Below are 25,916 nucleotides of genomic sequence, written 5' to 3' on the forward strand. Positions count from 1 at the left end.
TTGCTTTGGATAGGGTTTGCTGATTTTTCTATTAGTGTGTGTGTTTCCTTCCTAATCCTCAGTAGTTTCCTTCCTTTTTTCTTTCTTCTTTCTTTCCTTCTTCCTCTTAACTGTAACTGTATGAGTTTTATTCTTGTAATCTCTCTCAACAAGTGGTGCATTCCTTCTTTTCCTTCCTAATCTTCTTTTTTTTCTTTCCTCTTTCCTTCCCTACACAATAATAGTTTCTTATTAATCCTTTTCCCTTCACCATTCCTTCTTTTTCATTCTCTCTCTTTTTTCTTTTTCTTTTTTCTTTTCTTTTCTTTTTTTCTTTTTTTTTTTTTTTAATTTAGCCGTGAGGCTTTTTCCTTAATGACTCATGATTCATAAAAAGGGGTTGGTTTGCAGCTAATTTTTTATTTTTTTATTTTTTTTTAAGGATTTTGCATCATTTATTGCTGGATTTGAAGCCTCTTTGATATGCGGTTAAAGCCCTCGCTGATTTTTCTGTTGTCTGGTTGGAGGTATTTGATTGGATTGTCTCATACTGTGTGATGTGTGCTTGCATCTTCTCCACCTCCTCCTTCAACGACTCAGCAACTTCTTCATTTCGGGCACTCATTTCCAAGATGTGTAATGTGACCAATATTTATTAAGTGGGCCTGACTCGTTTATGTACCAGATAGTTGGGACGGACTTGCTTATGCACTAGACAATTGGCTTGGGCTTGTCTTGACTGGGTGATTGTCCTAGCCTTGGCTCAATCTTATGAGTATATTGAGCTTGTTTACTTTGGGCAGTTGGCTTAGACTTGTTATTTATATTGGACAGTTGGTCCATTCTTATTTTTTCCAGATAGTTGTTCGGACTAATGATTGTGTTGGGTAGTTGACCCACCCTTAATTGAGTTGGATAGTTGATTCAGACTCATTGTTTATATTGGATAGTTGGTCCATTCTTATTTGTTCTGGATAGTTGTGCAGACTTATGATTATGTTGGGCAATTGGCCATGCCTTGGCTGAGTTGTAAAGTTGATCCAGACTCATTTATGCCGAATGGTTGTTCCGGTGGCTCACATCACTGAAGTTGCAGAAGTTCATGTTCACTAAAGGTTTGGAGGTCTCATCACCTCCACTTCTCATCAGCTTGTTTGCCTCTTGTCACAACTAGCGCTACTCATCTCCACAACCACACTACTTTTTACAAAATCTTTTATGTGCCTCTCCAAACTGTGGGGGGGGGGGGGGGGGGGTTGATTATGCCAGAGAAGATAGTTCTTCTTTTCTTTTTTAGGTTTGATTATGTTAAAGAAGGATGTCTTTCTTTCTAGGTTTGATTATGTTAGCCCTTATTCCAAGCTGGGCCTTATTAGGATGCTCCAGCTCGAGGGGGAGTGTTAAAAAGTTGATAGCTGAATAAGGCGCATTGGGTCCAAGTCCATGTAATAAAGCACATAGGCCCCATTCACGTTTTTACTATTATAACTAAGAGTAGAGGGTTGGGGCTTCAATAGACCTTAAGCTTTTCACGTTCTTGCCAACTCTCTCCCCTCTCATTGTTTCTCTCTTCCACATTTCTTCTCTTTCTTTCTTCTTCTCATTGTAGCTTCTTGTAAGCCCTTAAGATTAGCACAATGTAGCCGTTTAACATATTTGTTACATGTTTTCCACCCCTTCAACAATATTGCCAATGCTCATGCTCATCTCCTTTACCATCTCCACACTATTTGGATAGTGTGCACTAGTTTCCTGTTCCACTGTGGACAACCGTATACACCCTCACATTCAACACCAAGAAGAGGAGATTGCAATCCACTCCCACGATTCTGAATCCCTTGATCGAGGTGACCCTCATTTCATGTTGACGATTCTTTCGTTTGATTCATAGCCCAACTAGGGTAACAAATATACATTCATCCACCTGATCTTCATACGCTTACATGTACAGTAGGGTAGCACAATCAATGGAATAATGCAAATGGTCAATACAGCGTATGAGTGGTGCAGTATCATCATTAGGTGCCCAACAATATGGACACATTGAACAACTGTTTGACCTCTCGACAAGGTGGACCATGTTAAACTCATATCAACCTCGTTTGATGGTCAACAATCCCAGGGTCAGTGTTTTCTGTCCTGGTAGTTACATGGGAGACACCATTTCATCTTCAACTTTGATCCACCATCTATACATATGGTGAAAATTGTTGATGGTGTGGTCTACTATACTGTGTTAATCCAAATGACATAAACACATTTTACATCCCACCAGCACTGGAGCACTGGATGATTTTTGGGTGTTAAATATCACGTCTCGCATCCCTGTCCAAATGACTGAAATTTCACATCCATTGATTTTTAGGTCTTGTTTAGATAGCAACTTACTGTAGCATTTTGTAACGTCTCGGAAAAACCCGTACAAAGACCCGAGTACCACCTCAGGCAGAAATCACCCAAGACCAAAACCTTTTAGAAATTAGGTTAATGCTAGCAAGTGCTAAACTAGAGTGCTTATGAAATTAGCACTAATCGCTTTAAATATGATCTGCAAGACCAAAAACATGCAGAATCATTGATGCTACATTACCCTGAAATCTAGAATCCATCCTTAAACCCGGTTGCTCTCGGGAGCACACCGAAACTCCGTATCGGACCTGGACCGCATGTCGAAAGTCTGATGATCGCGAAACTATACAGTTATGACCGCATTACTGGACTTGACAACCCCTTCAGAAATCAAGTCTTAATTGTGTCTAAAACTGCACAACTTGAGCCCGGAGCGAAGAGTGTGAGAAACGTGAAAATATTTAGAAATAGAAATCCGAATTTAAGTAATCTGAGTCGTGTCACTTGCGGGCTAAATATAAGGATTCAAACTGTCAGAATCTGACCCAAATACACTATCGGATCAGGAGAAATGTCCCACCCATGTCGATGTACTTGTGGCCCTAATCGAGTGACCGTGACCGTTGAACTGAAACTGGTCCGCCACGGCTGATCTGTAAATCCGATCGGAACGAAAACTCAGCCTGACCTAGATCCATGGTCAGGGAGCTTAAGTCCGACTGCACGTGGAAAAAGGGGCCACCAGAAGTGCTCCGTTGGACCGGAACGGTCCGTATTTGGATATAACTTAAGTATACCTTGGCCCTGGGGCCATTCCCATCAAACCTGGGCCTATATAAGGACCTTAAACCCTCTCCCTCTCACCCCATACGAATTTGATAAAACCCTAGGAGAGAGAAGAGAAAAGAGAAGGGAAAAGAGAGAAAGTGAGAGTGAGAGTTGGAGATTCTTCCTGGGATTCGATCCCGCTACTCCACGCACTCAACCGCCACTCCTGTATCGCTATACAGGCGATTCCGATTCCGTTCTTAGGTAAGAAAATCTAACCCTAATCTGTTTTAGGGTTTCAGATAGTGTAAGTTATGAAATAGCTAACCTAATTTATGTTATAGGTTGCCAATCTGCCGTAGACAAAGACTTAGCTTTAAAACTGAGTTCGTTACGAGTCTACCGGCGAAAGGTGCGGACTATAAACGTATAGGTTATGGTTTTCAAGGCTTTCAATGTCGGTTAATGGTTTATTACTGATGTGGGTGCAATTTCGCATGCCAAATGCGATGTTTGTATCGCGTTTCTGATATATATGAACTATATTGAGTATAGTGTATTCCATGTATATGTAGAAAATACCGTATACGTATGGAATTTGAACGTGTGTTTGCCATGATTAAGTGTCGTGTGTTTATGCTAGTTGTATGTGTAACAACTCCTTGGCGAAAGGATTTGCCCTAATACGTGCTATAACCAACATACATCATGTAGATTGGGATATGTAGTCTAAGTGTTTGTGGAAATGTCTGAATGATCAGGCATGTAGTAAATTGTACTTTATATGGGCGTTGAGAAGAGATTCTCAACTACCTTAACGATGTGTATGATTTCCTCCATGTAACTTGCATTCTTTGCTTGTTTTACTTAGGAACTACATGTGTGAATTCATGTTTAAGTTGAAATCCATCAAATGCTCATATGCTAGTATGATTGGAATTGTTGATCCATTACTGTTCTGATTAGCTTGTATGATTATCTATTATAATTGAATGTGTTTGAGACTACGGAATAGTCCAGGTAATCAGTAACGGGCATTGAATAGGTGGCTGAGGTTAATTTCGCCACATAGGACGTGATCAATGAATCCGAGCCGTACTTGGGATGTCGGCAGTGGTTAGGCCACACGGAGTGCTTACGCACTTCATGTCGATCAACTCAACGTGCGCTCGTACTAATCGAGCTCGTCAAGTAACCCGATTGACCCGATGTATGTTCACCATGTATGGACGCTACTACTTGAATCTAAGATACCAAACTCACCAGTGAAAACCCCTTTAACCTTGGTACCTCGATCCGCTAAGACTCATGAGCTAGGCATGGTGGTATGGGACATCGTGGTAGAGCTGTCGACCTACGCTGGGGTGACAAGCCTCCCCGTAGTGACTAGTGAGCAACCTAGACTCGTGAGCCGAATACGGTGGTATGAGACACTATATTCGAGCTGTCGGCCTACACTGATAAGGTGACGAGCCCTTTGTAGTGACCTCGAGCGTACACTAAGACTGCGTAGAGGCGACGAGCCCTTATGTAGCAACAAGAGTACACTAGGCTTGCACTGATAAGGTGACGAGCCCTTTGCAGCGACCTAGAACCGTATCATCGTATGAGATTTACTAGGACTGACGACCCTAGAATAGATCATTATTTGGGAATTGATATAAGGGAGGTACCTTAGCTTCCCAATCCTGCTGTATGAAAGGGACTAATAATAACTCAGTAATCACGCTCATTCCATCGCACTGCATGTGCCCCGGGTTGAAGAGCACAGAGGGAAGAAAGCATGCCGCCACCGTAAGATGGTGTCGCACGAGGGAGTGTAGGCGAGGGCATGCATCATGCTTACATTTCATCATTGCATTAATAAGAGTATCTAGGAATGTCTGATATGTCTGCTTTGTCATTACTACTTGACTGAATTGATAACATGTTAACCTTTGCTCTATGATCCCACTAAGTTGATCACTCACTCCCACGTTCTAGGACGGTGTTCTGAACACCCACCAGACTCTGTCTTAGTTGCAGATGACGATGCGACTCAGGAGGCGGAGCCTAATTACTATGACGATCAGGATGAGTTCTCATATATGCAATTCTCCGGTGGTTTCGCTTAGGCCATCCGGATCGACGGGGCTACAGGGTTTATTATTGTAGCTGAACTATTTTGGACTATTACATGTATATGGTGACTCAGTGATGTATTCATACTCTGGAGACCGATCGTGATCCTTTTGGCTCATACACGTTTATATACATTTTTCAGTCTTCCGCTTGCGTTATATGAATTGATCTGGAGTATGAATTACTGTTTTGGTATAATCTCACTCATGATTAATGCACTAACACAGACAACATTTAATCATCATTATCTATATTGCATAAGTGATGCGTTGGAACTCGTGGGTTGAGTTTATGCTCAACCCCTGATTTTCAGGGCGTTACACATTTACTTGCATATAGGTAATCATTACTTAACTGCTATTGTTTGGCTCAAGGGAGAAAATGCGTGGTCAATTACAACTGCATCCTCTGACATGATGTCAGTGTAAAGCAAGGTGTCCCATATCGGTATCGGTTGGCGTAACGGTGCCCTCCGAAACCGATACGGATACGGGGGCGTAAATTGGCCAAAAAAATATGAAAAAATATGGATTAAATCCAGAATAGTCTACGCATTCCAAATCTGCATTCATTTATAAATGGGAACATGTTTATGGTGGTGTAACGGTCCACTCTTTGGTGAGAAGTTGTATGGATTTGACCGCAAAACTGATATATTTAATTTTCTAACTATATACTATCAATGATAGATATATTTAAAAAAATGAAATTAAATTCAGGTAGATGGCGTTGCTAATTTGGGGCTGACTTGGAGGACCAATTTATTCTCCAAATCAGCCTCAAATTCATGCCATTTATTGTCATTATCCCACTTATAAATTGGTGGACATTTATTGGATAGTGAATCATTAAAAAAAAACCTTAAAAAATAAAAGTTCACAAATTAACAATTAAAACTATTCAAATAATTTGATTTTGGCATTGTGAGTTAGCAATTGCAGTCCATAATTTAATTGTCAAATTTCAAGTTAATATGTCTCGTGTACAATTTTTTAAGGCTTGAATTAGGAGTGACTTGGATGTAAAGTGCAGCACACGTGTCAAAGTTTTTTGGGCCTCACCCGTGATGAATGTGTTATATCTACACCATCCATCCATTTTGCCAAATAATTTTATGGCATGAGCCCAAAAATGAGGCACATCCAAAGCTCGGGTGAATTGCACCGTAAGAAACAATAATAATTAAACATTCACCGTTAAAAATTTATTGGGGGCTAGAAAAGTTTTAGATCAAGCTGGCATGTGTGTTTTCCCTTCATCCACGTCAATGTGACCCAATTTTTCTATGGTGTGGTCCACCTGAGATTTGGATATTACTAATTTTTTGAATCCTGACTTAAAATGACGTGGCAAAATGGATGGACAATATGGATAAAACATATATATTATGGTGGGGCCCACTCGGGTCTGATCTGATTGGATGGAAAATAAACGTTACCGTGCGCCTACAAATTATTTAACTGTGAAAATCATTATCCCTGCTGCTATTTTTGGTGTGGTCCAGATGATCTCTGGATAGAATTGTGATTTTCAGGGCGTTACACATTTACTTGCATATAGGTAATCATTACTTAACTGCTATTGTTTGGCTCAAGGGAGAAAATGCGTGGTCAATTACAACTGCATCCTCTGACATGATGTCAGTGTAAAGCTGCTATTTCCAACCAAATTTCCCCAGATTTGCTTTAAATTGCAACTTGCATTTTCGGATATATGGTACTCTACATGCATAATTACTTCCTTACACACGCATGCATCTACTGTCTATATATTGACGATGTGGATATAACATACATTGTGGTGGGCCCCACAAAAATTTAGTACATCAATACACCACTAAGGATGGTGGTGGCACAACATGCAATCCGCGTCTACCTTCGAAGGCATACACACTATGTTCTTCTCATGGAGTACATTTTTGATTTACAGATATAACCAAACATGAGAAGTGTCCTATCAAAGGTTTTTACTAGTAATTAAATAATTAAACAAACAGGTACAAGTTTGAGTGAAATTACTTTCATTTTGGTCAACTGGCGATGGTGTGAGTAATGATTACAATTTTACTTTACAATACCGTGGAAAGTTGTAAACCAAACACACCCAAGGGATTTACATATCAAAGCAAACAAGGTAATCTCTTGGACAAAGATCACTGACAATGGGGGACAAGTAATGTAAAAAGTAATCATAACCTACTTACATTAATTTACCATGGTAAATTGTAAAACGAACATGTCCTAGAGATTTGAAAATCCGAATCTGATCCAATTTCAATTCAAATACACTGCTAATGTATTTTTTATGAAAGCCCACATCCCACCTTGGCCCATAACCCACCAGACCAACATGTGCTAATTTGGACTACTTATTTATAGATTTTTTGCCTAAATATCAAGATTTGCAATTTGCTATTTGTGGAAAATATAGGAGCTGATTTAAAGATGTGATTGAAGATATAAGGGCTAATTTGAAGATGTGATTGAAGATTTGGAGGATTATTTCCTAGAGTTGCTTTTACAATTATTAGGCTTTTTCCATCTAAGATAGATTAGATTGATTTGAAATCAATTATGATTGATTTGAGATCAATATCTTAGTTGGGGAGATTAGGATCTATAAAGGGGAAGTGGCGTAGGAGGTAGGCATTCCAAAATTTTCTAAGTGTGAGTTTTTTAAAGTATTGTAAGAGAAGAAGGTTGATATCAATAAAGTTTTTTTCCCTCTCTACTCAAATATTCTTGCAAGTGTATTCTTGTCCATTCTTTGTGATTTAGATGCCAAAATCTCATTGACTTGATAACTGGGTTGCACCAATTATTTTCCCCTTTTTCTATATAAAAATACCTCACTAATTTTCAAATCCCCTTGCAATTTGTGAGGGTAAAATTGTCCTGAAATTATATATATTAGAGATATATCGAATCAGATCTTTATCAAATCGAATCGGGGTGGATCTAAATCCGATCTGATTATAAACAGATCCTGTTTCCGAACTTGATCCGATAGATCCAGTTATTGGATCAGAATTGGATTTAATCGGATGAAATACGAATCGGATCTAGATCAAGATCCAATCCATTGACAACCCTAATTGGAGCCTGAATTTCTGTGACCATTGTGTCTAGCCATTAACATGTTCACGAGTCAATGAAACTCCACGTATTAGACATTTCATCGTCTGGTGATGTAATTGTCATGATCAGAAACATAACTGCTCATGAATACATGGTATAACATGTTTATAGTTTATGGCATCACTAGCATGACTTATGGCTATAAACATGCTAATATGAGATATATGTTATAAAAAAATGCAGGCTTGAGTTAGGGCGTTCATGAAGGAAAAGGCCCAAGAAGTTGAAAGATACTATTGAAAGAAGCAGAAACGAAAGACAAGTACCTTTCCATCAGTCGCAAGCAGTTCTGCAATTGCTTCTATAAGTCCCCGCTGCAACATTCTCCATCTCTGTTCTGTTTTGTTGAAGTCAGGGTTGGGGCACTAAATGGAATAACAAACTTCAGCCTAAACTTGGAGTGTATGATGATTATTTTGATGAGAACAATATAATGAGAATTTGTTGTGAAGCATCACACCAGAAAGTAAATTCCCACATAGAAAGAAATTTTTCATGATGAAATGGAACTAATAACTTGCTAAACATGAGGGCCACTCCAAGCAACAAATATGATATAAAATAAATTACTTTCCACAGAAAAAAAAAAAAAGAAAAAAAAGGCAGCTTGAAGTGACGCATATACATGTATCTGTAAATGACTTAACTTCCTCCAAAGATGGGAGATCATATCATTAAGAAGCTATTGAAGCATGGACATTTGTGTTTGTATCAAAGGTCCCATGCTGAAAGAAAAATAAATTCGCACATAGAGTGATTTTTTCCATAATGAAATGGAACTTATAACTCACTGAACATGATGGCTAATTTATGAAACGAATATGATAATTCTTTTCCACAGGAAAAAGCAACTTGATGTGATGCATAAGGTCTCAACTTTCTCCAAAGATACGCGATCATATAAAAAAGCGGTTGAATGAAGAAATGCATCACTGCAACTTATTCTCTAACCTAAAAGCGGCTCTAAAAATAATCCTTGGATCACAAATAATCTAATCAGTGTTTTAAATAGCTTACCCTATTCAGCATGTAGTTGACGCTATGTACCGTAGCTTAGCCTAAACACTATGTAACTCATTAAATAGCTTAAGTTCATGTAGCCTACACGACATGCTACATAGCCTATGCTACACGCTATGTAGTTTACACTATTAACTTATTTTTCACTAAAAAAAGTCAATTAATGTTTTCAATGATTTGTTACATTTTTCTATTTTTCAATAAAAATTAGTTAATCTTTTTGGTGATTTAGTAAAATAAAAAAAATAATAGTATTAAACCAGTTTTGTTACTCTTTCCTTATCTTTTATGGTTAATCTCTGCCATAGTTTTTTCTATTCTTTTATGTTGTGCTGGTTGCACCAGATATCATGAATTCCATTATTCATCAGTCTAATTTGGTGCAAAATATCGTGAAATTTCATGATATTTGGTGCAACCAAGTGCAACCTTAATTAAAAATCTAGAAGTAAGATGTAGCTTACGACGTTATGCTACACGCTATGTAGCTTATGCCTCACTCTGCAGATTGAATGCCATGCTACATGCTATTCGCTATTTAATTCTAATAAACCCAAATGTACATGATTATTATAGTGAAAAGAAAAGGCATAGGAGATCTCTTGCCTTAAACCATCTCATATTGTTCAAGAAACCAGAAGGACATTCCCTGATAAGAATGAAGAAATGCATCATTGCAACATTTTCTCTAATTCACAAGCAGCTCTTGAACCCATCCTCAAGATAAAATATAACCTAAGAAACCAAACCTACATGATTGTAACCATTCCCCATGTCAACTTTGCACATCACATCCCCCCCCCCCCCAGCTCACCATCTCTTATGTCTATATACTAATTCGAGATCAGGACTCCAACCAGGATCTGTGTACCTATCAAAAGCTCCTTGAAAGGGGGAGATGATAAATTGACTGCCTCATGCAACCTCAAAAAGTACACTTTGGGAATGATCTATTAAAGGCTTCTGACCAAACGTATTTGTCTAAAGGAGTATCACTGAAGATTCCTAGAAGGTGGCTACTGTGAGAAGAACTAAAATGCTAGAGTTGAGATTTATTGCATCAGAGTCTATAATTTGATGGTGACTAAGAAAATAAAAATAAAAATTTGGTATTAGTTTTTTATAAATTTTTTTAAGCCATCCAAACACAAAGTATGAAGATCCACAATCGTAAAAACTAGGAAACAATCTCCATCATTCCTCTAGTGTACCTTCAAATTATTCAAAACTTAGAAGAGAAATATGAGGTGAATTTATTTATTTTTTTTCAAAAGGAAAGCTAATTGAAGTGTTTAGATATGAAAATTAATGACAGCAAGATCAAATACAGAAACATGGAGGCTTTCTATAGTCCAACAAAATAGGCACTTAATTTCGAATTTTGTATTAAGGCACAACCAACCTTTTAGAAATAAACAAGAAACTCACCTAGTTATAGCCAGTGTTCCAATTATTGGTGATATTTTCTATAATATCATTGATAATATCAGTATCAAGGGTCAGCAATACAGAAACCCAAGCAAGCAGAAAAATTCTAGATATCGCCAATATTTTGGATAATATCAGTGATGATATTGACATGGCTGATATTTTCCATTGAGCCCAAGACTTCCCGGCATTACCTGCCACGAATGTCAGATGGACAAGAAAAGAAAATGGCAAGTCACCTGTAGAGAATTTGTCAGCCACCATATTTCCGCGAATGGGATCCCAACAAACCATATCAAAATCAAATGAATCCTGTGGAAGCGTAAAACAACCCAACAGGACTCCTCTCTTATCAAGCCCTGTCACCCCGATGCACTCTTATTCCACTCCGGCAACAACTTTGTCAGGGAGCAGAGAAGTTGTCGTATACATGGCGGGAACAAGTCAGGGTCCACCACCGACTGTCGATGAGCGAATGGCTGAAATGGCACAAACTCAGAGAACTCTGATGGAAGAATACCGGAGTCTTCGAGAGGATTTGAGAGAAGTTCCCAAAAATCGATTTTTTTTTTTCATCATTTTTGTAGGATTTTTTGGGCGATTTGTTCTTTAGGTGATTTCAATCACTCCTCCTTTATCTTTTATTACTTGCAGTGTATGATATTTGAATGATATAAATTCATTTTGGTTATAACTGCGCTGGTTTTTTTTAGATAACACATGGTTTAGGCTCCTATTAAATGGAAACTTATCACATATAGTTGTTTTTTCTTTTTCTTTTTCTTTTTCTTTTCTTTTTTTTTTTTTTCTTTTTTTTTTTTTAATATTTGATTCCTAAATGTGTAAACATGTGTATTTTTACATCTCGTGAAGTTCCACTAAAAGATGCCACCTTTGTCCCAATGTACTCCTCAGTCAGCGATATTTTTTCGGGTATAGGCAATAATATCGGCAATGTCGATACATGTTTAGGTATCCTCAGTCTTTGATACATGTAACGATAATGATATTCTGAACATTGGTTATAACGATGGATAGACAACATGATTTTGGTGCTAAAAAGCAGAAGCACAAAAAGAATTTGAACACAAGCCAATAAAACCACGGACACAACAAAACAATGCCATAAGAATGCAAAGAAACTTGTATACCTGTATTGAAACAAGAACCATCTCTCCAAGATAACTAGAAGTTATGGAGCGAAATGTAGTGGTTGCATTTGTTGAGATGAAATATCTAGTACAACAAAGTCAAACATAGGGTCAGATTAACATAATTAAGAAGGAAGTCTTAGAAGAAATAGGTGAATAAGTGCAAATAAAATACTGGCTTAAGAATTGTACAATGACAATTGTGCTTTGATAATATGTTTGTAAAGGACAAAGTAACACAGCATACAACACTAGATGGAGTGTGTATGATATGCTTGGCAGGAGCCATGGATGAAAAGCACAACATTTGTAAAGAAGAATTTTCAAAGATAAGAAATCATGTTGCACAAACTTGTGAAGTGATGTTGTAGGACTAGAAAGGTAGTGGAGACTAAGAGAGTGACAGTGTGGTGGACCCTGAGGGGTGAAGGGTGAGTCGTTCATGCGTGTGTGTGCGTAGGGGGCAACAAGTGAGGAATCTTAAGCCTAGTCACATGAAAAATGACACATACGTGTTTACGATCCAACTCTCTCGTAACGCTATCCACACTTTATATTCCATGTTTCTTATAATTTAGGCCAACATGAACATCAGGTGAGCGACATCCATATATAGTATTTGAACCTTCAGTTAATTTTTCATGGCCATTCATTTCTTTTCTACCCATATTGTCCACATGATGATCATACAGCATGAGTTTTGGGACATTGAATCTACTTAGTCCGGATCCCCTGTTGAGCGGCTTCAGTTTGCAACTCCTTTGCCTCATTTCCACATGTGAGAGCAAGCGAAAAAGTCCACTCACTCAAGTAGTCTTAGAATTCCTCCATAAGTATGGTTTTCTCGAGGAATGGAGAGTGCTATGATGTGTGTTCACCACCATTTCCCAAAATGGTGGTGACTCATCTACCATACACATGGAAAGCAAGTACACTTACAACAATATGGACCTTCCAAATCAACATTGAGGACGGATCATAGAAAGAAAAATAACCTGATTGAACAATCCCAATAGAATGATTAGTGGTCATCAATGGGACGATTAAAAGTAGGTCGGAAGCTATCCAGATTTAACAAGCAAAATCAGATGGTTAAGCTGGTCCAGGCTGTGCAACTTTCAGAAAATGAATAATCCAGAATAGGGTCTATGATGTGGAAGGTCCGAACTGTTGTACATGCAACACCCATACAACATCTGAAGCACCACCTTTTTGGCAAAGCTTAGTGTAGCCCATAACCCACCCTTTTGACCTTAAATTATTTGAAACGCTTTGCCTTTTGTCTTTTGTCCACCTATTTTCAAATTCCTCTTGAACAAAGATCAGGGTCCTTTTCTGGAAACGAAAACAACTTGTAGTGACAAGGCCTTTATTTCAATATAAACTGCATTACAAGGACCCTTCATTTTCTTCAAGAAAGATGATAATCTAGATTTTGTCAAGAAGTAGACCCTATACATATGACACTCTCTCTCTCTTGTAAAACTATCATGAATTGAGTTCCAAAAACTGTCATTTAAATATTTTACGTATCCTGAGTTTTCAAAGTTAACAGCATACCTGATGTAGTGTTAAACAGTCAATGTAAACTTCAAATCAATTAAACCTATAATAGTTTTCCATAAACGGCTAAAAAGACTCTCAACATTGCCAAAAAATTCCTTGACGTTCATTTCTTCCAAAATGACAATTATCCATCTAACATCCACAACAAATGACAAAAATCACATCTGCTGTCATAGGTTGTGCACGTATCAGGCATTATATGTGTGGTCCACTGTCATTGTGATCAGGTTTTAATGTTTAAGATATACAAAACTTACTTCTGGCATCTGTGATCCAATCTATAATGTCCTTGGAAACTTACACTCATGTGTTGCATGCAATTTTACCTACTAATATGATCAGAGTACAAGTTGTTATTTCACACACACACACACTCGCCATAGTGGGATTTCGCCACCTATGGGTACTGAACCCTTGACCTGGTGTTGAAACTCTTGTGAGTTGTGAGTCTACCACCAGGACAACAAGTTGAAGCTGGAGCTTTACAACATATGAAATAAACATTTCTTTCACCCAGACTTAGAACAAAACAATGACGCTAGAGCTTGGGCGCATTGGGTGATGACATCCACAAAATAAACTTGATTTTGATTGATCAGGATTCAGGATAGGCCAATAATAGTAATTAGTTATTAATAAGAATCTGTGCATCTTATAACTCTGCTTGAGTTTTTGTCCTCTCATTGCTGGTCCCAAACCCCAATAAAGAAGGATTGTGTCAGGTTGGCAACTGGCTTTAAACTTTTGCAATGTCCTTTTCTCATGGGTCTTCTTGACACGACATTTCAAGCTAATGATAGGGAGTTTCATGCAAGTGACACGTTGCACTGGCACCTAGGTTCAGTTAGAAATGGACAAGGTTGGAGCGATGCACCGTAACGATGCCCAGTTGTGGTGAAAAAGTAGGGAAGGGTGAAAAAGTATGGGATGTTACATGCACCGTAACGCTGCGCAGTTGTGCCATTTTAGATAAGCACGGATAAAGAAGCAAGTCCAGAACGATAGACACTGTCTTGCCATGGAATGTAGGAACTATGACATATAAGAGTGTGGTGTTCACGGAGACGATGAAACGAAGGAGAGTTAACATATCCTACATACATGGGACCAAGTGAAAAAAGTTTGGGAGGACATGGATGGACTAATACATGAATTCCAAATGGAAAGAGGATATTTATAGGAGGGGGACTTAAATGGCCATGTAGGAAATAATATTAACAAGGTTCAAAATTGGTGCATCAGGTTTCATTCATTCACCACAAATATGGGTTCATATTGCCCCGTATTGCATTGTATTGGACTCTTTTGGGCCGATGTAGCCGTCTTGTTCCTGGATGATACTGGTACGTATCGAGAGATATACCAGTTTCGGACAAATACTTAAAAAGTATCATTAGGCAGCCCAAGACAACACTCATACCAACAAATGGCCCGTTACACCATCTTAAACATGGTCAAAACCAAAAAAGAATACACGTTCAAAACCAGAAAAGTATTTTTTTCGCCTTAAAAAAATGACTGTTGTGGGGCCGTAACAGCTGTTATGGTCTGTAACATACTGGTACAACAGCCAGCTGTTACGTTTGCCATTATCGTTATTGAATACCTTGGTCAGGAGTTGGTTGGTTCAAGTTGAGGGCTATAAAAGGGCAAGGGGCAGGCCCAAAAGGGCATGAGTGGAGGTGGACAGTATTTGATGACCTCTCATTTAACTGTGATCTGATCTCGATAGAGTAGAATTGCATAATATGATTGGTGTAGCCAATCCCTATTAGTTGGGATAGGGCTTAGATGATGATGCTGACAACTAGGCATCCATACGTCTTGTAAGATTCAACTAGAATAAAAGTTCTCAACATGCATCTTTTATGAAAGTACAATGTACCGGGAAACACAGAGAAGTAATAGAGAAGTCTATGTTACATCTAGTAAAAAGATCCAAATTAACCCTGCTTAAAGGAAGAGCACTCACACATTCTTTAAGCCTTGTTGTTGAACAAAATCTAGACATCGTTTCACAAGCTGTACCAGATCAAAATTTGTTCAAGTATGAAAGTTGCTTTCACCAATTAAAAAGAAAAAAAAAAAAGAAGAAGAAGAAGAAGAAGAAGAAGAAGAAGAAGAAGAAATATTTACCTTCTTATTTATCTCCAGCCCAAGAAAATTCACACTTTTACATCTCCTAGCCACTTTAAATAGAAACAAACCATTTCCTGCATCATAATCACCAGAATGATTAGGGTTGAGAATTCAATGGAACTACAGTGCATGCACATCAAGAAAACATTTACTAAATAAAAATTTCCAATTTATTAGTAAGGTCCAATTTATTAGTCAGATACATCCAGCTAGACCAAATACTGCTTTTCCTTTTCTAGATTGAAACAGCGTGGATAGTTGATGATCTTGGGTGAACAGTTGATGATCTTTTCATATATAACTAATGTGACATATGGAGAGCGCTGATAAAACCTACAATTCCGCCCTGTGCCTCACTCAGACATCTCCTAACAATTTTTCTTTCTAATACAGCAAAAAAGCTCATCACTTGTAGTTGTCCATGCTCTGTTCATGAAACAGAATGAAGTTTCTTCTCGAAACAATGCTGGGTTTCAAAATCAATTTGAAAGCCCTATGTGTAAGCGTGTTTTGCATAAATGATAAAAGCCATATATATAAAATCTTGACGTCACCAAAGCATATATCAAAATCCATTTGTAAGAACTATGGATAAGTGCATTTTGCAGATAAGTATGATAAAAGCTATCTTTAAAAGATATTAATGCCACCAAAGCATATATCTTCCCTTCTTCCCCTCCTGTTAAAATATGAAAGCAGCATGCAGTTCCTTTTCAGAAAATGGAATTCTGGACCGTTGGTCAACCTTTTTTTAGCTGTTCATGTTTTCCTCCAAACAAATGGTTGGGATGTCCAACCAAGGTAATTAGGCCATGGTCCATCTATGATGGATCTTGATGGAGAGAGGCCTTGACTCATATGTCCCAGAGTTTTCCAACAGAAAGTGTTTAATTTTCGCATCAAAATAGCTCTAATCAATTAGCATTCCTAATATCATATTTCTTCAAAAAATGAATGATTATGTGAAGGGCAGAGACTGCACAAAAAATATGAAGAACATCAAACCACAAAGTTTGGTGGCAATGGTTGGACCTGACTTTTGAACCACTCAAACTGGCCCTACTCACAATTATTTGTTTTTCAAAGGTCCGTTCTGGTCTATTTCCAGCCTCAGATATTATTATTTCCAGTTAATGAATTACAAGTATCAATTTTTAAAATTTAAAATACAATTACTAACAGCTGCAGCACTACTTCTGAATAACAAGAATGGTTGGAAAAATGATACCACTTCCTATATCAACCGTTAAAGGCAGAGATGGATCGGCAAATATAGCATTCCAGTCGAGCTCAAAAGGGTATGCCTGTAGAAAGAAAATGCTCCAATCTGGTGAATGACAACCAGATGTCATAATTATAAAAAATGATCAAACTAACAATGTGATACCATGATAAATAATCTTTTAGCACCATCAGCTCAATCTGGAATTATCAAAAAGGCTTAATCTGGAATTAAAAAGCATATAGATAGTAACTTTGACACTACTTGCAAAAAAGAAATTAGAGTATTTTTTACAAAGTTCCAAATACCATTTTATCACAAATAATTTCTTCCCATACATAATCTTTTGTATTTATTAGCCAAAAAACAAAGGGAATAGGAAAATAAACACAAATCTGGAAAAAAAGGATTGAATAAAAAAATTCAAAATGCTTAAAAAATCGGACAAGTAAAAAACCATCTCCAAAGTTTGAAGAGAGGGAGGGAGGGAGGGAGGTATCTCTCAACTGTTAGGGGTTAGGAAAGTATCTCTCATCTGTTAGGGGTTAAGGAAATTGATAGGAAATCAAAGACCATGACATAGTTGTCAAAAAAATGCAATAAATATCTCTCAACTGTTAGGAGTTAACAAAGAAGTATTAAAAGAATGAATTTTGTTCATAAAAGTCAAAATTTGCAAAGACATACTCCATACTTCATTTCTAAATAAACAACCCCTAATAACTCTGAGAAAAAAAAAGGAAATTTTAATAAACTAAAAGAAGAAACTCTAAATAAAATCAGAAAGTGATTTTAATAAAAGAAATCCTAAAGAACATTGGAAGCCATCAAGCACAAATTTTAAACCTCTTAAATCTATGAAAATAACAACAATTGCAATGATGTTCATGACTATAGCTAGGACAAGACTATGATGGTGATGATGTCCCTAATTCTTAAAAGATTGTTTCAAACATTCAGAATTGTATGAACTTTCATGTACAATAAGAAGAATGCATTATGGATGAAATTCAAGTAAATTTATGGCAGTTGTGGTTATAAAGTACGAACAACTGTATAGAAATCTAGCAAGCATACATACTCTATCTAAAGCTGCAACACCTGGAAGTGTTCTTCCTTTAAGATAGTCCCATACAACTGAGGCGCTCTCAAACATACTATAAGATGAAAGAGAACTTGTGGTCTCCATAACTGCTTTGCATGCTGCATTCCCAACGATAATTACATCACAGCCACCACTTATTTTTTCAAGCAACATGGCCAAATCAGATGCCCCGTGCGTATCCTCTCTTGATGCACCGAATTCAACTGGCCCAATCCACAAAACCTTCTGTAATACAACCAAAAAAAAAAAAAAAACTTGTGGAATCCATTGGCTGTTGCAGGCAGAATGCAAACTTCAGGGCTTAATAACTCTATGGATTTCGAGTCAGGGAAAGAGATGAAATTTTAGCGATTTACAGACGAAAGAGCTTCCTTCTGTTTTAAATTTGAAAGGTCCAAAATATGGAATACACAAATAGTCAGAAGTACAAGACAAACATAATTGTGAGAATAAAACAGCAAAGACTCCCTCATTCTGATCCTGCTAATTTCATACCATACACAGAAACTCAAACTTGATTCAGAGTGCAGGTTTTCGAGCAAAACCTAAAACTAAGATGTGCGAGTTATTGAGCTAACAAAGAACAACTCAATTATATCCACTGGTGGCATTGTCCAAATCTATATGTTGAACAGCTCTGAGAAACTATTCCAATCACCAACACAAGGCAAAGATTTGGTAGTTCTACAAGGATAAGATGAGAGAGACACCCAGGAAAGTTCTGAATCAGTTTCTGGAACAGTAGAGTTAATGTATCATAAAACCAATTTTTCTGGAGTTTCCATCAATGGGGATTCACATCAAGTGGGAAACTTGACTGCGATAGATACTTTCAGCTACGGACAACAGCTCTGAGTAGGTTACCTACCCTAAAGCTTCATGGATCACATAACTAGGGCTGTCATGGGCCAGGCTCAAGCCTACAATTCAAGCCCGTTAACTGGGCAGTGGCTAAACGCCCACTGGCCCAGCCCATTTAGGGTTTTTCAAGTGCATTTCATAATTATGATGCACATATATTTTATATTTCATATACCTGTTCCTTTCATAATGTGTAGCTCAACTTATGATTGGGTTGGCCTTACTTTTGGGCCATGTAAATGCATGGTGGGACACCGAATGAACAACCAGAACATGCAAAATAGTGAGTGAACCTTAGTTGCACAGTTCTTCTAAGTAGGCATCACTCCTGCTTTGAATCACGTTTCAAACTTGCACTCCTGCCCCTGCTTCCTAGCTACTAATATTTGCTAATATTTTGAAACAAATGCTTCCCCACCCACACCCGAATCTATTGTCACTTCACTTTGTAGAGAAATATATGTATTTATGTAGTCATGTGTGTGCATACTGTTTCCTGTGATATATAGCGTAAGTATATCCAGTGTTTTAAATGGCAAATACCAAGTAGTGTTGCGTTCACCCCTCTGAAGCATGTAGCGTAAGCTACATACTACTTCAAGATATTTAATTAAAAATAATAGAAAAAATATGGTAAATAGTAGGAATAAATATAAAAATGTCAAAAAATATATATATTTTTTAAAAGATATGAAAAACTATCCTTCATGTTTCAAGTAAAAGCACATCTAGAACAAGGTATCAAAAGCCAAACCCACTCATATTCAAGCCAAAAACAATCATATCAATAAGTCTGCCAGCAAGTATCACTAAATACCTTAGTAAAATCTAAAAACAGATATTATAAACCATCATAAAAGATCACAAGAATTATCGGTAAACAAAAAATATGTATAATTGGCATTTGACATTCTAGAGTTTAAAAAAAAAAAAAATCACAAAAAGTATGCAACGGTTGTGTGGGACCCACCATCTTGTGTGTAATTGTGTACGCCATCCAACCTGCGCATCAAGTGAGCCTCACCGTAATGATGGAATGCCACAAACATCAGGCCTCCAACTCACCTGGTGGCCCACATGATGGTTGTATTAATCCTGCTGGATTGGTTGGATGCCATACACAGCATTGTGACCCACAAAAATAAGTGTGGTAGAAAATTGAGATTGAAAAAGAAAAATAAAATAAAAATAAAAATGCTAAGGATAAGGACACACATCCCTTGAGCTCGCGTGTAGTGAAAGCTACACACCAGATAGTGAATGCGATAGTGGAAACACACCTTTTTATACGCTACTTAGTGTGGAGGCTACACCATGTTATGTAGAGTATGCTATTTAAAACACCGAGTATTTGCTTAATATTAAAGAGACGACGTTAGGGAAGAGGAGAAGAATAAGGTAGGAGAGACTATTGCTAGTTTCTATCAGTATTTATTGTCTGCAAAGGATGTATCAAGGCTAAGGATGGATAACCTTTCTTTCCAGTCCATCTCGGCAGAGGATGCAGCTTTCATAGAGCGGCCAGTTTCAGAGGAATAAATCTAGCTAGTTGTGGTGGATGAGTTGGGGAGGGGCAAAGCGCCGGGTCCTAATGACTTCCCCCTAGCTTTCTTTCAAATCTTTTGGAGCCTAGTTATATACGACGTTGTGGCTTTCATCCAGGAGTTTTTTTTTTTTTTTTTAAAGCGGCAGGCTTTCAGTGGAGTTGGGCGCATCTTTTATAGCATTGATTCCAAGGGAGGGCGCAGAAAGTCTGTAGGACTTTAGGCCGATAAGCTCACTATGGGCCCCTTACAAAATCCTAGCCAAGAACTTATCTTCTAGACTCTACGTCTATTCTCAAAAAGGTCATCTCCAAGTTTCAAGGTGCTTTTGTGGAAGGTAGACAAATTATGGACAGTGCTTTGATTGCTCATGAGTGTATGGACTAGAGGTTCAAGGTTGCAGTGGCATTGTTTACAAGCTTGATTTGTAAAAAGCGTATGATTACATTGATTGGGATTTCTTGGATTATATGTTGAGTCGACTTGGTCTTGGGGACAAATGGAGAAAGTGGATCTGCATGTGTTAACTCGGCCAAGTTCTTGATTCTAGTTAATGGGTCGCGAAAAGGCTTTTTCAGTTCCTCTTGAGGCCTAAAGCAACATGACATGCTCTCGCCACTTCTCTTTGTTGTCGTGGTGGAAGTCCTTAACAGAATGTTGGAGAAAGGACCATCTTTGGCTTTGATTTCAGGGTTTAGAGTGTATAGGGGAGATCTTCAAGTGTCTCATCTTCAGTTTACGGCTGATAATCTTTTGTTTTGTGATACACGTGTGGTTCAGGTGGACAATTTGAGGAAGATTATCTACTGTTTTGAAGGGGCATCGGGCTTAAAGGTGAACTCCCTTAAGCGTTGGGCATTGGTATTCCCAAGGAGGTGGTGGAAAAGCTGGCCATAGTGTTTGGATGTAGGGCAGGTTCCTTCCATTCACATATCTAGGATTGCCTCTATGCATTGGGAAGTTATATTTTATTTTATTTTTCTCTGTTCGAATGTTCCATGGGGGGTGATAAAAGAAAAAGTTGGTAAGGCTTAGGAGAGACTTGTAATGAAAAGGTGTGGAGGAGAGGAAATTACATTTGATGAAATCGGACAATGTATGCAGACCAAAGTCTAGTGGAGGTGCACGGATTAGGAAGTTAGCAACTAAATGGCTATGCCGCTATGGAGATTTGGATGGGAAAAGGATAGTCTTTAGAAAGAGATAATTATGAGAAAATATGGGGCTAAGGAAGTGGGATGGGCATAATGTGAAGTTTTGGGATGATATTTGGTTGGGTAGCTCTAGATTGAAAGACAATTATCCCAGATTGGCTTTGGTGTCTTCGGATACCCCATTGCTTCTCGTGGCAAGACTCATCTGGGGTTTGGATCCCACCATGTAAAAGGAATCCATGTAGAAGGAATTTGAAAGAGGATGAATTTCTTGATCTCTCAATGCTGCTTTTGGGTGTAGTGCTCAATTCCGACAAGGACTTGTTGAAATTGCTCCAAGGTAAGTCAAGCTTATTTTCAATCAAATCCTTCTAAATGTTGCTTAGCGGATCTTCTGTGGGAGAGATCCTAGGTCATTCGTCCTTTGGTCCTATGGTCCTATGGTGATCCTAAGAAGATTATGGTTTTTGTTTGGTTCGTGGGTTGGAACAAGGTGCTCGCTATCAATAATCCCCGAGATAAGGGGTTAATTCTCATCAATATTTGTCCTCTTTGTTGGATAGAAAATGAATCAGTTGATCAACCTTTTTGTTCATTGCTTGTTTGTTTGGGGGTATGGGATAAATTTTTTTCATTGTTTGGGATGGTGTGGGTGATGTCAAAGTCGATCTTGGATCTTTTTTGGGCTCAGCGTGGTGGAGTGGGTAGGGTAGGAAAATGTGTTTGGAGGCTAGCTTTGCTTGCAGGTTTGTGGGCGATTTGGCAGGAGAAAAACAACCATTGTTTTAATAATTTTTTGGCGAGTATCTCAGGGGTCCTTAATAAGGCCAAAAGTAATGTAACCGATTGTGCTTTGGTGCCTCATGCGATGAGAGCCGTTTCTTTTTCTTGCCCCGTTTGGGATGCATTGTAATTTTGTCTCTTGCAATAAAATAGTCATCTTTCAAAGAAAGAGCCAATAAAATAGTCATCTTTCAAAGAAAAGAGTTAGTCCATTGAGGTTAACACAAAATTCGGCCCTCTCTCTCTCTCTCTCTCTCTCTTTCTCTCCCCTTTCCATCTTCTTCCTCATTAACCTCAATCTCTCTACTTTATACTTCATATTAGAGCTGGCATGATTGACATTTATGCCTCAGTTACAAAGGGAGTGTGGAGACATGTGTATTATGTATTCGTGTGTATGTGCATTGTCTTCTATGGTCTACAGTGCATAGTATATCTGCTTAATATTTAGGAGATAGTTGTCAGTATTGTTGTGTACAATGTAAATCCAATGATGATAGTTATAATCATGTAAATAGATGACCACATGTGTTTGGTTTTACTATGGCTGTCATGACTAAATGTCTAGGAACCTCAAATATCTATAATTTTACGTGTTGTAGGCAATGTTCAAAATATCGGTATCACGCTACGTATCGCATCCTTGGGATACAGATACGTATCGATTATCGCATGGGATATATCGTTTGTATCAGGTAATTTATCACACTTTTTGGGAAACATTGGGAAAATGGTCGAATTATTCAATGAAACTTCAGAGATTGTTTTTAAAAAAAAAAAATTAAAAAATTAAAAAAAAAAAAAGACCTTAATACACACTTTTAAATCATAACATCTCAAAAAAGAAGTGCAAATAATAGGTTTCCTTTATATAGGATCATAAGCTATGCGTTGTCTGACTAAACTAATACAACTATATTCAGATTGAATGTATAACATTTAGAGCGTATGTTATGATCATTTCATCAAGCACTCCTAAATACTTTGAAATTAGTCTCAATTACCAGCTGGTTGAAGGGTAATTTCAAAAAAAAAAATATTAATATTTTTTATTAAATTTAATTAAAAATGATTTTTATTTTTCGAAAATTGGCATGGACTTAACAAATCAGTAGATCAACCCTCATACATGCTCAATTTCATGTTTAGAGTGCAACATTGCAAGCAGTTTGGGAGAAATTTAGGAAATTTCAAAATTTTCCCAAACCGGACCACCTACACTCAAATTTCGAAATTAGTGTATATGATGATCATTTCATCAAATACTCCTAAATATTTCGAAAGTAGTCTTAATTGACAGCTGGTTGAAGGAAATCTTCACAAAAAAAAAAAACAAAACAAAACAAAACCAAAAAACACGGAGAACGTGAAGAACCAATGGACATCAAAATCAAAACTCCAACTCCATAATTTTTCATGCAAAAATGAAGAACCAATGGATTTATAACCATTTGACACTATTTAACATAATTTCAACAAAAAAAGGGGATCGGAAATTGAAAATGCTCATCATATCGAACATGTGGGATATATCGGCACTACTTGTGCGTTTCGTATCGCACAGGTGGGAGACAAGATATATCGTGGGATATATCGGCTGATATCGTCAATATTTAAAACATTGGTCGTAGGGAAGGATTTCTCTAGTTGTCTTAGGGGAAGATAAGTTTAGACACACCAACTGCTGGCCAAAAGAGAGTGGTGTTTCATGGATCTTAGTGCCCTAAATTCCATGACCATAGTAGTAGAATTGGCAATTAGATGGTCATCATGTGTGTGGGGACCAATGATGAGTTGGGATGAAAGGTCTCCCCATCGGGTTGACTGTGCTTTGGCCCTACCCCATATGGGAGTGCGAGTGTTCGCAAATACAAGTTCTAATGTCTTAAGCCCTTTGAGCACTTGCATTGGAGGATCACATCACGTCTCTGGTTTAGGAGACCCATCATGCCTAGATTGGGTTGACTTCATCATGTACTAACTTTGACTAATTCTTAGACTTGAAGTCATGTTAAGACTTCATGGTCCTAATGTTTCGGGCTTTGACTCACCTTGCGAGATTACACTAGTGGTTGGCATATGAGAGGGTAAGCCACATGTATTAGTATATAGTACAAGAAGCATGTTTGTTACGACAAGAGATCCATTAGTTACCTTAAGGAACTTATTTGTGCCTTAGATCTTAGTGATCAGACTGTTCATCAAGTGGTTTTCTAGATGGGCCCAACACTAAAAAGGGTTTAAATATTTAATCAAAGGTTTTTAACCGTTGATCTTTTATTTTAATTGTTAGTAGTGTTTTATCATGCTTGATGGACATTCAATGGTTAACATCTTATGGTCCACCTTTTGGGCTAACATGTGATTGTGGTCGAGAATGGATGGCATTGGTTAGAGGAGGGAATTGGTCAATTTAGATGCATGGATAAGGCAGGTACTCAAACTTTTAATGGTGTAGGGCATACTAAAGTATGTAGGGTGAGTGCACCATAATTGGTGTTCCTTTTAAAACCCTGATTCCTCTTTACAAATAGATCATATCCCAAAGGGTAAGCAATAGGGAGCCTTGGACATCCCCACCCTTTAGGGGATGTCTAGTTGTGAGAGAAAAGAGAATATCCCTCCCCCCCAGACACACATGTAGGGTTCACGTTAGATGGCTGTCAAGTGCTCACGCCCAGCCCTACCCCGGCCATATAGCAGCTCTTCACTCTCCTCTTTCCTGGGATATATCAGGTAGAGACCTCCTATGTTGGAAGATCGACATGAATGATCACATGGCATGAATTAGGGGTGCACATGGAACCAGTAAACCAGACCGGAACTGACAAACCGCACGGTTTGGTCCAGTTCTGAAGTGCACTGGTTCCGATTCCGAAAATCAAAGAACCGATTAGTTCAGTTCAGTTCTCGGTTTGGGGTTCTATAGAACTGAACCGAACTTGGAACTGGACCAAGTTTACAATATATTTTAGTTGTCTATTTTATTAGTTTACAATATATTTTAGTTGTCTATTTGACTCATGAGTTATGGTTTACAATGCGCCCATTGATTATTTCCATAAATGTCTTTTTGCACACCTTATAAAATATATCTAAACCATTCATCAAATAGATCACAACAAGAATGGACATGGGCTGGATTATAAAAAGCCCAGCACTGTAGAACCGAACTGGTTTTTACGATCCGATTCCGGTTCAGTTTTAGGGTGCAAACGGTCCAGTTCTGGTTACGATTTTCCTAGAACCGTTAGGAACGGTTCGGTTCTGGTTTAACCCCAGAACCGGACCAAACCGACCCATGTGCACCCCTAGCATGAATTTTAAGGTAACATCCTATCTATTGAATTTATGCTTTTTGGAACTCGATATTATCTAGAGGGTATCCTAATTACAGTTTATTCAAATCTAGAAGTTTTGAAAAATGTACACATTTTTAATCTTTCAAAAATCACATGTACACATTTTTTATCTTTCAAAAATCACTAACAATAGTGGTAGTCCAGCCCCTTCACTCACTCACTCACTCACTCACTCACTCACTCACTCACTCACTCACTCTCTCTCTCTCTCTCTCTCTCTCTCTCTC

At 37.9% G+C, this 25,916-nt stretch overlaps 1 protein-coding gene across 7 annotated transcripts in view; it reads right to left on the bottom strand.

Moving 5' to 3' along the window:
* Positions 1–25,916, bottom strand: part of LOC131226014 (uncharacterized) — a 77,390-nt gene that overhangs the window by 5,054 nt on the left and 46,420 nt on the right. For 5 of the 7 annotated variants that reach the window (XR_009161628.1, XR_009161627.1, XM_058221660.1 and 2 more), the window contains 6 exons: positions 17,962–18,210; positions 16,887–16,962; positions 15,656–15,732; positions 15,492–15,541; positions 11,954–12,038; positions 8,621–8,719 (listed from right to left, as the gene is read on the bottom strand). Coding sequence is in view for 5 of the 7 variants with exons in the window: in XM_058221660.1 (XP_058077643.1) it covers positions 8,621–8,719; positions 11,954–12,038; positions 15,492–15,541; positions 15,656–15,732; positions 16,887–16,962; positions 17,962–18,210 (636 nt within the window). In the remaining 2 variants the exon portion in view is untranslated. Of the gene's footprint in view, positions 1–8,615; positions 8,720–11,953; positions 12,039–15,491; positions 15,542–15,655; positions 15,733–16,886; positions 16,963–17,961; positions 18,211–25,916 lie in introns of those variants that run through there. The other 2 variants (XM_058221661.1, XM_058221663.1) reach the window with 2 other exon arrangements.

Source organism: Magnolia sinica, chromosome 14 (genome assembly GCF_029962835.1).
Source record: "Magnolia sinica isolate HGM2019 chromosome 14, MsV1, whole genome shotgun sequence".
NCBI lineage: Eukaryota > Viridiplantae > Streptophyta > Magnoliopsida > Magnoliales > Magnoliaceae > Magnolia > Magnolia sinica.